Source organism: Canis lupus, chromosome 21 (genome assembly GCF_003254725.2).
Source record: "Canis lupus dingo isolate Sandy chromosome 21, ASM325472v2, whole genome shotgun sequence".
In the NCBI taxonomy this organism is placed as follows: domain Eukaryota; kingdom Metazoa; phylum Chordata; class Mammalia; order Carnivora; family Canidae; genus Canis; species Canis lupus.
In genome coordinates this window covers 26,194,897-26,210,622 of record NC_064263.1, presented here as the reverse complement: position 1 = coordinate 26,210,622, position 15,726 = coordinate 26,194,897, and the positions used below count along the sequence as shown (strand labels likewise).

At 52.9% G+C, this 15,726-nt stretch overlaps 3 protein-coding genes across 10 annotated transcripts; 1 reads left to right on the top strand and 2 right to left on the bottom strand.

The window, feature by feature from the left end:
* Nucleotides 1-452: 452 nt before the first annotated feature.
* Nucleotides 453-6,253, bottom strand: LAMTOR1 (late endosomal/lysosomal adaptor, MAPK and MTOR activator 1). Its single transcript, XM_025459197.3, has 5 exons — nt 6,043-6,253; nt 2,228-2,373; nt 1,901-1,978; nt 1,424-1,550; nt 453-1,083 (listed from the first exon to the last, which is right to left on the bottom strand). The coding sequence occupies exons 1-5, from the start codon at nt 6,082-6,084 to the stop codon at nt 991-993; spliced, it is 486 nt and encodes a 161-aa protein (XP_025314982.1). The 5' UTR covers nt 6,085-6,253; the 3' UTR covers nt 453-990.
* A 1-nt stretch (nt 6,254) lies between these two features.
* On the top strand, nt 6,255-13,715 carry TOMT (transmembrane O-methyltransferase). Of its 3 annotated transcripts, XM_049098929.1 has the most exons (5): nt 6,255-6,732; nt 6,836-7,770; nt 8,640-8,914; nt 10,187-10,383; nt 10,865-13,715. In XM_049098929.1, the coding sequence occupies exons 3-5, from the start codon at nt 8,656-8,658 to the stop codon at nt 11,183-11,185; spliced, it is 777 nt and encodes a 258-aa protein (XP_048954886.1). In that variant the 5' UTR covers nt 6,255-6,732; nt 6,836-7,770; nt 8,640-8,655; the 3' UTR covers nt 11,186-13,715. The 3 variants fall into 3 exon arrangements, with proteins under 3 accessions (XP_048954886.1, XP_048954884.1, XP_048954885.1); XM_049098927.1 differs by lacking the exon at nt 6,836-7,770 and having other exon boundaries at nt 6,255-6,470; XM_049098928.1 differs by having other exon boundaries at nt 6,255-7,202.
* On the bottom strand, nt 11,836-15,695 carry ANAPC15 (anaphase promoting complex subunit 15). Of its 6 annotated transcripts, none has more exons than XM_049098947.1 (5): nt 15,580-15,695; nt 13,324-13,448; nt 12,781-12,840; nt 12,322-12,459; nt 11,836-12,179 (listed from the first exon to the last, which is right to left on the bottom strand). In XM_049098947.1, exons 1-5 carry the CDS (start codon nt 15,599-15,601, stop codon nt 12,120-12,122), a joined length of 405 nt encoding a protein of 134 aa, XP_048954904.1. In that variant the 5' UTR covers nt 15,602-15,695; the 3' UTR covers nt 11,836-12,119. The 6 variants fall into 6 exon arrangements, with proteins under 6 accessions (XP_048954904.1, XP_025314975.1, XP_035559894.1 ...); XM_025459190.2 differs by lacking the exon at nt 15,580-15,695 and adding an exon at nt 14,838-14,986 and having other exon boundaries at nt 13,324-13,453; XM_035704001.1 differs by lacking the exon at nt 15,580-15,695 and adding an exon at nt 14,838-14,985 and having other exon boundaries at nt 11,836-12,167; nt 13,324-13,453.
* Nucleotides 15,696-15,726: the final 31 nt, after the last annotated feature.

Here is a 15,726-nt window from a genome sequence, read left to right as displayed (position 1 = left end):
TCAATCAGATCTGAGTACTTCTAACTCTGTTTTATATGTGTGCATTCTGCCTAAGATTTCATTTGATAAAAAGAATCTTCTGCTTGAAAACAGTGGCTTGCTGGCTCTGTATCAAGTATCCTTTCTCTGCCTTTACCCTCTAACCCTGGGCTTATTGGTAATTCCACTGAACCTGAGACAGAGCCCCCAACGGTGACAACTGCCTCAGATTCAGGTTTTTTTCAGCTCTGATAGTAGTCCCATCACCAGAGAAGGGACAGGCAGTCTTATCCAACCTGAGGCTAGCCCAAGCCAAGTTCCAGCTAAAACCTGGGAACCCTGTACCCTTATCTCCTGGATTCCTCTTTGTGCCCCTAGAAGACGTAGCCCCTCCTCCCCCAAATCTCACTGCTCACAGACCACAAATAGTACTATAGGGTGGTGGGCAGGACAGAGGGGCTGCAACCAGCACACAGATGAATACACTTCCTTTATCGAGGGCGACAAACCGAAACGAAACCCCAAAACCCCAAACATGTAAAAACCCAGGGTGCTAGAAATACAAACTCAATTCATTCAAATTCAAGCTCGTCCAGACCCTGGTCACAAACCCTAGTGAGGTGCATGTGAGCACCAGGTCAGGGAGAGGGAGAAGGAGTGAGGCCAAGAGAAAGGGTGGGAAGGGGGCCCCTATAGGCCCCCTAGGGATCACCCTCACACTGGTATCTTCACCTTCCCAGTGACAGTGAAGACCTACCAGGCCCTAATCTTTTGACCCCCATCCCATCCCTGGCCAGGGCTTTGAACACCAGTCCCAAATGGTTCTGCCCTCCCTTGCTCTGTCCTCATTTGCTCAGGCTTCCAGCCTCACTCTTCTCCTCCTCCACACTCTTCTCTGTGATTAGTAGCAGGTTAGGGTACTGTGTGAGCCGCAGTGAGGCTGGGGGCCCAGGGGAGGCAGGGTGGAGACGGGGTGAAGAGAGGAGAAGAGCTGTCCAAGGATCCCTCTCTTCATGGGATCCCAAACTGTACAACCAGCTCCTCTTTTGCGTCCACTCGGATCTGAGAAAGTGCACTGTAGGCATAAGCAGCTATCCTGGAGACCTGAGAGGGACCAGGGACGAGAGCAACAGAGAGACACAGTGAGAAGAGAGATCCGGAAAGCCGGGGAAGGGGGATCGGGTAGCAAGAGAGGAGGGGGTGGTGGGGGACAGGAAGCCAAAGAAAAGGTAATGACGGGAAAGACAGAAAAGTACAAAGCAGAGAAAGAGAATAAAGGTAGAGAGGGGAAGATACAAAGTAAGGTGAGAGTGAGTGGGGCATTCGAGCTACCAGGCTCCCTAACTCCACTTCCCTACCGCCTCTGAGACAGAGAGGGTGAGCCCTCTGCCACAGCCCAGCTATAAGGGAAGGGTAGGCGCGGGTGGGCTCAGGGGTGGCTCACCTGCTGCAAATCGGAGAAGGGGATGGGCTCGCTGGCCAGCACTTGGTGGGGCTGGCTGGTGAGAGATGGCAGCGGTGGCAGCTTCTTCCAGTGGGTCAGGCTGCTGCTCAGCACAGCCAAGCGGGTGCTGGCCAAGAGGGAGGACGGCGGGGAGCGGTCAGGCCAGTCTGCTCTGCCCAGCCCAGCCCAGCCCAGGCAAGCTTCAGTCCCTTGGGCCAGAGGAGCAGGGTGACAGGCACCTCTGCTCACCACAAACTCACTTCAGGCCCACCTCCCTTGGCCTCCGCACCCTTGAGGGCCATGGGGCAAACAGGGCTGACACGAACATCTGCTGAGGTAGCAGAGAGATCTGTCGTCCATCTCCTGGGCTTCACCCAAACCAGAAGCCTGGCCTGGGGCCCAGGCTCCAAAGCTGGATAAGGGGCAGGGAGGAGCCCAAGGAGCCTGAAGGGGGGACCCAAGCTGGCCAGGTCTCACCTGTACTGCCTTGCCCGATCCATGTACTCATGCTGCTCCATGCCCTGGGAGTCCGCAGCAGACACGTCAATGATGTTGCTTTGGGGAGAGGAGGCAGAGGGAACATGACAGGTGCTTCAAGAGGGACACACGGGATTCACTGCCAAGTGCCAACTCCAGGGCTATCTGACACCACTGGCCCTGCCCGCCCAGTGGAGTAGGACTGGGCCCAGAAGCACCTCTTGCCACTGACTTTGTCCCATCCCCCATGTCCTGGGCCCTGTCCCTCTGTCCATCCTTTAACATGGATAGAGAAGCTCTGCCCAGGCTTGGTCCTGTGGTGCTCACCTGGCTGTTTTAGCAAGGATGGAGGAGAGCAGGGCCTGCTCATCTGTGCGGGTGGGAGGCAGGCTGTGGTAGTTGGGCTCAGCTCCATTGAGGGCTTTGGTAGGGGGGCTGCTAGGGTCCAGCAGCAGCTTCCGTTCCTCTCGGTCCTAGGTGAGGTGATAGGAGAGAAGTCAGCCCTGGACCCTTTAGTCCAACCTGCCTTTCCTGGGCTCTTCTCTCAGCCCAGCTCTGACCCTGAAGCACCAAAAAATACCCTAAGTGCCCAAGTGTATGGCATGTCAGCTAAGACTCAGTCCTGCCTGCCCTCAGGAGCTCAGCTGAGTTGGTGGTCTAGAATGAATCAAAGTGGAACCAAGCAGTCCTAGAGGCCCTGAAAAGATGGACACAGGCACAAAGCATATATTCAGTAACAGGTCTAGAGCTTCAGAAAACAGTCCAGCACCTGACAGACAAAGGATACTGGAAGCTGGAAGCCAGAGGAATGAGGTCTAGAAACTGCTGCAGGTCAGGAGCCTAAGAATGGCACTCCTGATCCCCAGGCCAGGCCCTCCCCAGCTAGCTGGCTGCTCCCACGACAGACGCCCTGAGAACCCAGACAGTTCTATTCCTCGTATAATGTCAGGGCAGGAGTCCCAGTCTCTGGGTCACACAGTCCCAAGTGTGCCCCCTTCTTGAGGGCAGGTCCCTTCTACTCACAGGTATTCACTCTCTTCTGATGTCCTCTTTGTATATGACTCCCAGGACTATACTTGGTGCCCCTGGTGAAGCCTGGCCTGACACTGGAGCTGTTCCCTCCCTTGCCAATCCACCACACCTCTGTTAGTGTGGTTTTGCTGATTTTCCGTAGTCCGTGTTACTGCTAGCCTATGCTGATAATCAAACCCCCAGAATTAACCTGGGGCCAAACCAGGTCTCCCTGGTCCTTCACAATTCTGTGTATATTTCCCCTCGTTCTTTCAGTCCCTCGTTCTCATCTACCACAATGTCTCCGGGTACCACCCTGCTTTGAGCCCATTAGCAGCAAATCCCTGCTGGCTTTGTGTCAGCTTCAAATTGGATAAGCAGACTTACTGGTTATCTATCCAAGCCATAAAGGGCAAGGGTGCCCAGGACAAAGCCAAGGACAAGGGGCCTATCCTGCCTAATGCTGACTCACCGACCCTTAGTGCCAGACCACCAGTGCTCCACTCCAGGCCGCTCTCAGTTCCTACCACAGCCCTTCCCGTGGAAGGCTCCTGACTCCACAACCCTCCTTACACAGGGCCACTTCCTCCCGCCCCACCCTAGGCAGGCCCAGCGTTTTCACAACACTCTTCCTCAAGCCCAGGGTGCCCAAGTGTCCCCAGTTCCCCACAACAGGAGACAAAAGCTGTAGGACTCTGCCCTATCCCCTTAAAAACACGGCCCCTCCCCCTTAAAAACACAGGCTAAGTATTAAAGAGCTAGAAAGACAAAAGGCTTGCCACAGACCGAGCTATCTCACAGAAAAGCTAGCTCCATCACGAACCCTGAGTTTGCTTCCTGGGTGTCATCCTTCCCCCAGCCCTACTCGAGACAGATCTGCCTGCAAGACGGAGCATAAGCTTCCCATCGGGTTGCTCAAGAACAAAGTTGTTTTCTGGAGACCTAGACTCCCAGAGGAGGCTGGGCTACTCCCATCAGAGTGGACAAATAACGTCATCCCACCCTCAACAGGCAACTGCAGCAGGGAAGAGGTTTTCCATACCAAGGGCTGTCCCTGAGTCAGTGTCAACCCAGGAGTCAGGGCTTCACTGTCTGCCCTAGACACATAGATGTGGCTTGCCCATGACTAGCCACCTGGTCTACGGGCACAGGTTTGAAAGAGACAGCTTGGTCCAATGTATAAAGCACATGGCTTGGTATCAAGACACCGTGACTATGGCACTATTCGGCTCTCTGTCCTTGGCTAAATCACTTAGTCTCTCTAAACTTTTTCCTTGCCTTTAAATACAGGACCTGTACCTATACGACAAACGTTTGGCAAAAATCAAATGAAAGAACTATAAAAGGCCTTTGAAAAATGTGTAATAGGTTTCTTTTTATTATAATAAAGGAGTAGAGATGAAAGTGGGAGAGGGACTCTGAGATAGTGAATGGTATGGTATAGACCTTTGCCACACGAAGCCTCAAATCACCCAGCACTGATCAAGCACCTCTCTGGGGGGTTAGAAACAGAAGTGAGAGCCTGTCAAGAAGAAGATGAAATTCAGGAAAGCAGCAAGCCTAGTTCTCCCAACTAGAAGCCAATATTCTTTATTAGAAGACACTAATTCTTCTTGACTCTTTCCTTGCAAGAGTCTGTATTATCCTGCGGGGATGATTTCCCACTACCCTTGTTTTCCCAGTAGACGGGAATACTGTCTCCTCTAAGAGACTGAGGTGAACTGAGGAGTAGTAGGCATTAAGTATGCCTAACATGGGATCCCTGGGTGGTGCAGCGGTTTAGCGCCCGCCTTTGGCCCGGGGCCCGATCCTGGAGACCCGGGATCGAATCCCACATCGGGCTCCCGGTGCATGGAGCCTGCTTCTCCCTCTGCCTGTGTCTGCCTCTCTCTCTCTCTGTGATGACTATCATAAATAAATAAATAAATTTTAAAAAAAAAGTATGCCTAACATAAGGCATAGGAAATAAGATGTGTTCATTGAGTGTTTGGAAAATTAATGAGGCCCAGGAGCTACCCATGCCTCTCAAACAAATGACATTTCCTAGCCTTAAGTCCTTAATCCAAAATAGGTTCATGTGAGTGACTGAGGAAAGACCTACTTCGCAAATACTAGTAATATAGTCCATTTCTGTGACCATCTTCCCCACCAGACTCTGAGCTACTTGCAGAAATCTTTCTATCGTCTCTGCGTCTAGAATGTGTTGAAATGCAGAATCCAGGCTTAGAGGCAATCAAAAAGGTGATGGCAAAGAGCTTGAGACTTCATTCTTGGGAAGGTCTCCCCACTCCTAAAAAGAGATAGGCAGGCAGGGCAGGGTTTAAGGTGTGAGAAGTGAGAATGCACCAAGTGGAAGAGGGAGAATGAAAAACTGCACAAGTTTTCCAGCTTAATCTCTTGTGCAAAGGCATCAGATCTACAAATTCCCAGGACAACTACTCGTCTAGCTGAAGGAACCCTCAGGCCCCAGGCAAAAACTGCACGAGGCAGGCAAAACTGTGCTCCCCATCCCATCTCTCTCATTTAATCCAGCCAGAGCAGAAACCCACTTTGTAACTTCCCAACTTCCCACATATCTCGATGTCATTGTCTCTATTAAATTCTTCACTGGTCAATTCAAATGCCACCTACTTCCAGACGCCTTCTCTGACCCCAAATCGGCAGTGACCTTCCTTCTCCAACCCCAGGGGCTGAGAGCAGACACAGATTCCTGATTCATGCAGGACAAACTAATTCTGAGCCTCAGTTTACCCATCCCTAGAATGGATTCACAAAGCCCGCTCCTACAAGCACAGAAAAAGCACAGAAAACTGATGAGACCATGTTTCCCAGAGACCTAGGCTGAGGATCCTGAAGGCTATAAAGGTTTAAGGGTAGGATAAGATGAAAGGGGTGGGAGCGAGCGGGACAAGCACCTGCCTGCACACCCCAGTGCGGAGACTGTAGAGAAAGCTGGGGCTTTAACAGGGGTAGGAGCCCGGCCGGGCGTCCCCTCTGTAATCTGTCCCCTCCCGGCCGCCGTACTATATGAGCCCCGCAGTCCTGCTCCCGCTCTTCCGCAGGTTTTCTTCTGAGCCCGACGCCCCAGTCTCGCAACCCTCATTCCCGAGCCTCGCCCGCCGCGGCCGCACCTGGTCCGAGTCCTCGTTCTCGCTGCTGTAGCAGCACCCCATGGCCGGGGTCGGGCCGGGCGCTCAGGCCGAGCCGAGGAGGGACGGCGTCCGTCGGGAGCCCTTCCGGTCACATGACCCGTGGCTACAGCCAGCAGGCAGCCACCCTCCTCCTCGCCTATCCCTTCCCAGAGCCGCGCCGCGGCCGCCGCCACCCCGGCTTCCGGCCCCGCCTCCACCGCGTGATCATCGCCAACCAATGGGAAGGCTCGCTTCGCTTGACAAGACTCGAGGCACATGATGCGAGAAAGGGAGGGGCGGATCACATGACTTCAGCCTCTGCCCAGTTTCAGAGATCGAGGCTTCGTCCACCGGCTCTGGGGGCTCTTCTCTGCGGCCGGCCCTCGTGCTATGTGGTTGCGTGGCTGCCAAGCTACCTCTCTGGGCCAGTGAGTGAACTTTTACCAAAAGCTATTATGATTTGGTCTCCTAAATGCCATGCGAGGGGCGATTGGAATTGACGCCCTACGCTTCTAGAGCACACAAGTCTCTGTGTACATTGGATCCAGATGCCTAGCGTCCAGTTGGGGGACACATAGAGTGTGGCACCCAATGGAGTTCTCACCCTGGACTAAGGATCGACAACTTACTGGAAGAAGAGCCCTTACTCCTACACAAACCAAGGCAGAGCAGAGCTCAAACCTGGAAGAGGTAGAGGCCACCTCACGGTCTTTGCCCTTAGGCACGTCTCTTCAATCTTGCTTGGTTTTCTTAAGCAACCATAGTAATCTAACACACAATGCTCTTTTCTTAGAACCATCCTATATTTTCCCTTGGACGCTGAACACAGGTCCACGTCTGTCATTCAAGATCTTGCAGAGTCTCTTACCTGCCTCCCATGCCAGCATCTGAGTCACGGGGGCTGGTGGTGGTGCAGGAATCGGAGTAATGCCTCGCCAGCCAGCCGTAAGAAAGAAAATATTTGCAGTTTCCTGACAGACCCTCTGGACTTTCCACACGTGGCCTTGTACACTGTCTCCCTACTAGGTGTCTCTTCTGTCTTCAAGCCTCACTACAAACAGTAACCTCCTGATTGCCATCTCCAATCCCATTATTTGGGCATCCTCAGCTCCCTGTGCTTAATCCCTATCCCATACGGATTTCTTCATTTATTGAATCAAGTAATTATCTGTAATGTGCCACACAATGTTCTGTCTAGATATACAGAGGTTCACAAAAAAGCCTAAAGTGTATCAATGGAGTACTGGATTATGTTTTATTCTCCTTTTCTGGATCAGTCTCTTCCTCCAAACTTGGGAGTTCCTGGAGGAAAGGAACAAGATCTGAACCCTCTCTGCTACCCACACCCTGGCATTTGCTTAGACAAAATGTCAATTGAATTTTGAATTGAGTAAATTACAGACTCCCATTACCTTGGGTCACACCATGTCCCCTGTCCTGGGAGGGGACATACAAGGAGTTAGAGGAGAGGTCACTGAACCCAGTAGCTCTTAATACCCCTCAGATCAAGACCCTGAAATTCTGTAAATTCTTACATGGCTTGAGAAGGGTAAGAGTCAGACCCACCTTGTTCCTGCAGTAACTTGAACTGCAGGTCTCAGGTGACAGCAGCAGCTTCTGCATCAATAATTGAGAGCAGGTGCAGCCTGCCTCAGGGTTCTCTAGCCCCAAGGACTCCTCCTCCTGTCCTATGCTCTGATCTTCCCCCAGCCGGAGCCTCCAGCCCAGGTAAGCAGGGCTCTTGAGTGTGGGTTCCCAAGCATACCAGTTCAAACTCACTATCACTCACCTACTCACATCCACTTTTACACTCTTGCTTTCAATTTTAGTCCCCACCATCACCAGAGGCCTCACAAGGGGCAGATGTGGAGGAAAGGGAGGATCATCCAGAGTATGCAAGAGGAAAGAGCACTTATCCCCCATCGGGGCCCTGGAAGAAGAGGCTCGAGCTTGGGGGGACAGTGGGTGCTGTATGTGTACACGCTTGTAAAAAGAATTCTGAAAGAGAACAGAAAAGGCAAATGCAGGGGAGGAGGCATGAAAGGACTGGAGAAGAGACAGAGACTCAGGGACTCCTCCCAACCTCAGGAAAGAACAGATGGAGGGGTGGGAAGGAATTGCATCCTAACACCCTATGGAGTGTTTTGATTGCCTTTTACTGAGGCAGCACACAAGGCCCGAAGGGGTTTCTGACTACAAAGTTGTGCTCTTTTGCTCCACATTAATGGGTCAGAGGAGACAAGGCAGAGGGGAGGCTGGGTGGGGGATATCTCAGGGGACTATGGAAAGTGGTCCAGAAGAGGTGACTAAAGAGATGAGGGGAAACGGATGGAAGAAGCACGGTGAAGATAGGACCAAGGGGCAGAAGTGGGAAGAGGTGGTTTGGGGATGGATGCAGAACACAGACTAGCATGAAGTCCTTGAAAGTAAGTACATGGTTTTGGCATTGAACCAATTCAGATTCAAATCCCCATTTTGCTGTGTGACTATGGGCAAAAGACAGCCTTTCTGAGCTATGGTTTGTAAAACATAGGGACAATTAATACAAATGACAAATGGTGGATGTGGGTTTCCCTCCCTGCCTCTTCTCACCTCAGAGCCCTGGTGGGGACCATGTCCCCCGCCATCGCACTGGCCTTCCTGCCACTGGTGGTGACATTGCTGGTGCGGTACCGGCACTACTTCCGACTGCTGGTGCGCATGGTCTTGCTGCGGAGCCTCCGAGACTGCCTGTCAGGGCTACGGGCTGAGGAGCGGGCCTTCAGCTATGTGCTCACCCACGCCCTGCCTGGGGACCCCAGTCATATCCTCACCACCCTGGACCACTGGAGCAGCCACTGCGAGTACCTGGGCCACATGGGGCCTGTCAAAGGTCAGTGTTCCTTACCCTTCTGCTCCAGGCAGCACCCCTAAGATGGTAAGGAAGGTCTGGGACCTACCACTGCCTACTGGGTGCATTGGGCAGGTTCCTGATCCTCTGAGTCTCTCTTTTCTCCTCCACAAATGAGGGGGCTGGGCAAAGCTATTCATTCATCTAACAGTTATTGCCACCACTTTTGTACTAGGCCTGTACTAAGTGCTGGGTTGGAAAAGGAGGCAGAGGCCACACAGATGAATCAACCACAAATGTTGGCCTCAAAGGGGACAGTACAAAGGGGACAACCATCTCAGCATATAACTCATAACTTTGTAATTATCTGTGCTAAGTATTTCTCCCCCAATCACGGAGGCTCCTACATCCCATTCAGAGTAATGCCTGGCTTTGTTGGAGTCCCAGGTCCTGGCACAAGTGATTTTACTTTATTTCAATTTTTATTCTATTATTTTATTTTTAGATTTTATTTGAGAGTGTGCACAAGTCAGGGAGAGGGGCAGAAGCAGAGAGGGAAGCAGACTCCTTGCTGAGCGGGGAGTCCAACTTGGGGCTCGATCCTAGGACCCCAAGATCATGACCTGAGCTAAAGGCAGACACTAAACCGACTGAGCTACCTGGGCACCCAGCACAAGTGCTTTTAGAGTCTGAAGAAATTTTTCCAATTCCAAGGTTAGAAAGATATTCAATGAACAAAATAAGAGGAAATGAAACTGGATGTTCTAGCAACAGTCTCTCAGAAGCCTGTGGCTCTTTCTGTTTGAGCCCTCCTGGAGGAAACAGACCCTAGAATTGCTTTCAGCTTGGCCAAGTAGATAAGGACAGGGGAGGGGAAGGGCAGAGCCAGCCACATACACTGGTGCAGCATGAAAAAATGAGCCAGCGCTGCCTTGGTTGACTTTGGGCACACTGTTTGGGAGGGCTGTGGTAGAGGCTACAGATGGAAGAATGGAAAAGTTGGATAGGATCAGGTCCAGGAAGGTCCTGAATGTCAGGCTAAGGATCTCAAGTTAAATCTCAAAGGCCTTGAGGATCACAGGAACTAAGGAGCAACAGGGTCAGATTTGTTTGTTGGAAAGATGCCTAATGGCTGGTATGAAGTGAAACTGAAAGAGGGGAAGGGAGAACCAGTGGGGCAGCTAGAGCTGTAGTCCGAGAGGAGACCCCAGCTGGTTGGGGCTGCAGTGAGGCAAGTGGGCATTCGAGATCCTTTTCTATCAGGGACCCCAAATCCATCTCCCATGTCTGCTGTAACAGCCATCTTCCCCTCAGGTCAGATCCTGACGCGACTGGTGGAGGAGAAGACCCCTGCGTGCGTGCTGGAGCTGGGCACCCACTTCGGGTATTCCACACTGCTTCTTGCCCGTGCTCTGCCCCCTGGGGGCCGCCTTCTCACCGTGGAATGGGACCCACGCATGGCAGCAGTGGCTGAAAAACTCATCCGCCTGGCTGGCTTTGACGAGCGCATGGTCAGCACCCACCTCCTTTCCACCCCCAGCCTTGCCCTAGCCAAGCCTCCCCAGTAAAGGAATCCCACCCAGGGGAAAGCAGCAGCTCCATTCCACATAGGGGACTGGGACCTTGGATGATGTGTGAACTCCTGTCCCCCTGTTCCAAGTCATTTGTCATATTTGCTGCTGGATGACAAAGGAGCAGTTAAGAGGAAGGTCTCTGGAGCCTAGCAAACCTGGGTCTGAACCCTTAGTCTAGTCTACCTCTTGTGACCTTTATGACCTAATTTCCTGAATCTCAGCTTCATCACTGCCAGAATGGAAATCACAATACTGATCCTGACCTCTTGGGTCTGTTCTGAAAACAGAGGAAATCTGAGAACACTCATGGGGACTTAGGCCAGGACCTGGCATAAAGTAAGCCAGATCCTGGGGGAGGTGGTCTGGTTTGGGAGACAGTCCCTCCCACCCTCACCTCCAGCTCCTCCCACCCCTACAGGTGGAGCTCATTGTGAGTAGCTCAGAGGAGGTGATCCCATGTCTACGAACCCAGTACCAGCTGAGTCGGGCAGACTTGGTGCTCCTAGCACACCGGCCCCGATGTTACCTGCGAGACCTGCAGCTGCTGGAGGCCCATGCCCTGCTGCCAGCTGGTGCTACTGTGTTGGCTGACCACGTGCTCTTCCCTGGTGCACCTCGCTTCCTGCAGTATGCCAAGAACTGTGGCCGCTACCGCTGTCGCCTCCACCACACTGGCCTCCCAGACTTCCCTGCCATCAAGGATGGCATAGCCCAGCTCACCTATGCAGGGCCTGGCTGAGGTCCAGGCCCAGGGGTACTTACTGCTGCCCCTCCACCCCCATCCAAACAAGGACCTCAGGACATCTCCTCCCCTCTCTGCTTGTGGCCTGACACATGCTGGGCTCAGGGATGGGGAGGCTGTCCTCCCACCTTTGCCCTACTCCAGTTCCACACTGACGAGGCGTCAAGTTAGGTCAGACTGCTTGGTCTCACTGGCCCCTACCTATCCTTCCAGAGAGACCTATGGATTAACAGGCAAGAGTCCTGAGCTCCCAACCCAACTCTATCACTGATTTTCTGGATGACTCCAAGGGAATCCCTGGGCTGCTCTGAGATTTAATCTGCTCTCCTAATACCAACGAAGCTGTCTGGAAGAGCTCCAGGGGCCCCCCATCTCTGAGACTCAGAAAGCCTGCCCTCCCCAGCCCATGCAGTTCCAGGTGGGATCAGAGGAAACAGAGAAGCTCTGAAGGAATGTATGGATACAAGCTGGGCCAGAGGAAACGGACATGAAGCCTGGGCCCATGGCTAGGGCCACCCTGGCCTTGCTTAGCCCTGGACCACATGGTCAGGTAGGCTTGCCTGAAGTCCCTTGTGTGCCCTCTTCCTAAAGCTCAAGATGCTGGATTCCTCTGCACCCCACCAACAAATAGGGAATAGACACGGGGGGAAAAAATCAGTCCTGTGTCTTTATTCAAGAGAGTTAGAAAGAGATTATACCTGGCAACCAAAGGGTGAGGTACTAGGCAGAAAGGTGGGTTGGGCTCAGGCCCTGGGGAATCACGGGCAAACTGATGGCCTGGGAGGAGCCAAGGAGACCAGTTCCTGGCAGCAGCTGAAGAGATACCCAAGGGTGAGCTTTCAGGCACTGGGGCAATCAGCTGGTTCTGCAGAGGATGCAGGGTAAGTTGGGCTGGCCTGGAATTTACCTGAGGCCACCCTGCCTTGTCTACCTAGATCATCCACTGGTCCTGATCCTGTTCGTTGCCTTCCATGTCCACCTGGAGAGAAGGCTGGGTGTGGGTGGGGAGGGGCCTCAGCCACCCAGCCAGCCCCAGTCCCAGATCTTGCCCGTCTGGCACCAGAGTCTCTGTACCTCTTGGCCACCAATTAGTTAGGTCAGGGGCAGGGGCCCTCCCCCACACCTCTACCTACCTCATTGACCTCTCCATCATCTGGTGACTCATTGTAGTCATTCATCTCATCCATGTCCTGCATATCCTCATCATCCTCTGAGTCCTCTTCACTATCCTCGTCGTCATCTTCATCCTCTTCTTCTTCATCATCATAGTGCTGGTGAGGCAGGGGAAAGACTATAGGCCCTATAAGAGTGCCTGGACCAGCTCAAGGTCCACTTGGAGCCAGTCTTTGGGGCCAGTGCATGACCCTCCATTCCCCAACCTTTCTCTGCTCCTTTGAGTCTAGCAGGCTGATGCATGTTCTATAGGACCTTAGTGCTGGGTTCAATGGCCACCACTCTACACCCTCTTTATAGCCTCCATCCAGAGCTGAACACCACAACCGCTCTGAGGTCAGAGGCAGGACCTTCAGAAGTAGAGCAGAGCTTTAGTCCACCTGGGCTCCACACAAGCCCTACCTGCTGGAACCACTCACCTCTGAGGCCGGCTTGCCAATAGGTACCAGGTTGTTGTCTTTCTCTGCAATACTCTGGAGCTGTAGCCAAATCAGGTGGAGAGCAGAGTCAGAGCCTGAGCAGGACAGGTCAGGGACATGAGACTGGCCTACTCTGCCCCTGAGAAGTCCCCTCAAGGGTGAAGCTTCCTTCCAGTTGCCAGAAAGAGCCAATCTCTTTGTCTCTTATCATCTGCCACTTACTTATAAACTCGATCCAACTACGTCAACTCTCTTAGGAGGAAACTGTGGCCTCCTAAGATGATGGTGAGGGTAAAGTGAGAGACTATCAGTCTAGAATAAGGCACCTACTAGGACCTCAATAAAGTCAAAATTATTATTTCTTATGTTTCAGAGGAAAGAGCCTTGGCCTCCAATCTGGCTCAGAAGTCTCACGGGCCCACAGTAAGTCAGGGTAATACAAAGATGTGAATCTAGGCCTCCTGCCTCCCAGCTTGATTGTTCCCAGTTCAGGGCAAAAAGCTCCTCCAAGAGGCTCCACCACTGTGCTAGGTCCTTACTCACCCAGGCCTGATGCTGTTGTTCTTGCTGCTGCAGCTCTGTCTCCTCCACACAGGGTCGATCCAGATTAAACCACAATGTCTCAGTCACACGGGGGAAGAGTGAGGGAAACAAGGTGGACATGGCTCCTAGACTGAGGTAAAGGGCCAGGTGAATCCAGCTGTCAGATGTGTTTGGTTTTGGGTTTTATTTGGTTATAGTTTGATTTGGGGATGGGGTGGAGTAGAAGGTAGCAGGGAAATAGCTCTTCTCTGTGGGAATCAAACAGACCTGGGTTTGAGTCCTGGCTCCACCACTTACTAGCTGTTTGACCTTGGCCAAGTCACTTAACCTCTATGAGCCTCAGTTTCCTCATCTGTAAAATGGGGGGAATAATAACAATTATACCACCCTCATACTTATTCTGATAATTAATTTACTTTATGGAGAAGTAAAGTAGTTCAAGGGGAGGCGGGGAGGGGAATGGAAGCCAAATGTAGAGCTATGAATCCAGAATGCAGACTGGCATTACAAAATCAGAGGCAGCAGGGCTCCTCTGGTCCTATCGTTACCTCCTCCAAACACTAAGACCTACTTTTTGCCCCTCTATGATGATCCATACCATACTTACCCAGTGTCAGAAATTTAGGACACTAACCACCTCTCTCATGAACCAGCTAAATTGGGGTGGGGTGCAGCAGGGTTCAGGAAGACATTCTAAAGGCATGAGTAAATGAATGAATAAGTAAATGGAAAGCTGAATGAACTAACGTGAATGGATAATGTAAATTCGGCACGGATTAAAAGCAGCTGAGGGGGACCGGAAAGGTCCCAGAGAATTTGAATTAAAACCTTTCAGCTCACAGGAAAATTGAGGCCCTGCGACAGGCAACGACTGGCTCTAGGTCACAAGTGAGCTGGGGCATCATATTCCGCGGGGAAGAAATCGAGGCCAGGCACTAGAGGAGATGAGCAGGAGAAATAGACCGACGTCTACTTCTGCTTTTGCCCTAAACTCATTTAGCCGATCCCGGGCCCGCCGCTGCCCTTCCGTGAACCTCAGCTTCCCGGGCCGTGTCAGCAGCACAACAAGCCACCCTCACTCCCGGCCGGTCGTAGGAGAAGCCAGAGCCCGAGGCTCCGAAAGCCCCCCCCCTCGCCGCAAAGCCCCCGCCCACTCTTTGCTCATTATGATAATGACCGCGGGGTGGACCAACACGAAGAATGCAGGGGCGGGATTCGAGCAGGCATTTACCCTTATAGGGCTGCTAATCGCGAAAGGAGCGGGGCCTGAATGGGGCCAATTAACTGGGAGGAATGGTGGGTGACAGAAACGGACACCAATGAGGGACGGATCTCGGGCGACTGGGTGGGGCTTAGCCTCGAGGAAGCGGCCAATGAACTGGAGCTCTTTAATGTGGAAAGGAGTCGGAACGTGGAGCCCCTGAGAAGCCGGGTCAGGACCGCGGGGGTCCTCCGGGAGAGGGAGACGAGAAGGGGCAAGGAGACAGAGGCCGCAGCCTGGCTTCCGTACTTACCGCGCCAGGAGGCGGCAGCCGGCGGCGACCCGGAAGCACTTCTCTCTGCCCGAGCGGAAGAACCCACCAGAGCCCGGGAACCACCGACGCATGCGCCTTTGCTCTCCTTTTGTTTCCCGCTCCCGCCCACCCCACCGGATGTGACGTTACACACCTCAGTCACGTAGTTGAGGTTGGAAATTTGCATACTCCGTTGGCCCCTCCTTGAGCCTCCGCCCTTCGGCTTCCCCTGTCTGCCCGCCCCCCCGCCAACGGCCCCATCGAACCCCGCCCATTCGTCCCTAGCCAGGATCTGCTTGCCAAGCCCTGCTGGAAAATAGCTGGCAGCAGCTACCTGCTTTAGCACTGGAACTCTTTGTCCTGCCGCGCGTCCCAAGAAAATTCGTTTGCTTCTACCCCCAAATCGCGGGGCGATATTATGCCCCTTCTGTCTGTCTTTTCTCACCCTCAGCTTCTTGGTTGGTGCATGTATGTATGACTTCAGCAGAAATAGTTGAGTCCCTACTGTATTCCAGGCTCTGCTAGAAGCTGGGGATGAATCTAGATCACGGTCCCTGCCCCCGTAGACCTCACAGTCCAGGGGAGAAGCCAGGCTCCACAGACCCACAGTGGACTCAGCGGTTTCTTACGACTGCCTGTCCAGCTCTGCATCTGAGTTCATGTACGGGTTTCAGTGACCAGTCAGCCTCAGGACACCACTTTTGGGGAATTCAGTTGCCCTTTCCGGGACTGGTCTAAATACCTTTAGTGGTCAGCCTCGTCATCTCTCCCAGTCCTTTGTTGATGAGTCTGTTCTGGTAACCGCTGAGTCAGCCTCCCCTTCAGAGATCATGCCTTCTGTCAAACGGCAGTTCTTCGAACCCAACCCCCCCATTAAGCTCCATCACCC

What these genes read in the sequence shown, in the direction of transcription:
- LAMTOR1 (XM_025459197.3), bottom strand. Translation starts at nt 6,084, where the DNA reads ATGGGGTGCTGCTACAGCAGCGAGAACGAGGACTCGGACCAG. An exon ending in GATCGGGCAAGGCAGTACAG is followed by an intron (nt 1,551 to 1,900) that starts GTGAGACCTGGC and finishes CCTCTTGGCCAG; the next exon opens with CACCCGCTTGGCTGTGCTGA. An exon ending in CCTTCTCCGATTTGCAGCAG is followed by an intron (nt 1,084 to 1,423) that starts GTGAGCCACCCC and finishes GGTCCCTCTCAG; the next exon opens with GTCTCCAGGATAGCTGCTTA.
- ANAPC15 (XM_025459190.2), bottom strand. Translation starts at nt 14,929, where the DNA reads ATGCGTCGGTGGTTCCCGGGCTCTGGTGGGTTCTTCCGCTCGGGCAGA. An exon ending in AACAACAGCATCAGGCCTGG is followed by an intron (nt 12,841 to 13,323) that starts GTGAGTAAGGAC and finishes ATTTGGCTACAG; the next exon opens with CTCCAGAGTATTGCAGAGAA. An exon ending in TTGGCAAGCCGGCCTCAGAG is followed by an intron (nt 12,460 to 12,780) that starts GTGAGTGGTTCC and finishes CTGCCTCACCAG; the next exon opens with CACTATGATGATGAAGAAGA.
- TOMT (XM_049098927.1), top strand. Translation starts at nt 6,433, where the DNA reads ATGTGGTTGCGTGGCTGCCAAGCTACCTCTCTGGGCCA. An exon ending in CCACATGGGGCCTGTCAAAG is followed by an intron (nt 8,915 to 10,186) that starts GTCAGTGTTCCT and finishes TCTTCCCCTCAG; the next exon opens with GTCAGATCCTGACGCGACTG. An exon ending in CTGGCTTTGACGAGCGCATG is followed by an intron (nt 10,384 to 10,864) that starts GTCAGCACCCAC and finishes CCACCCCTACAG; the next exon opens with GTGGAGCTCATTGTGAGTAG.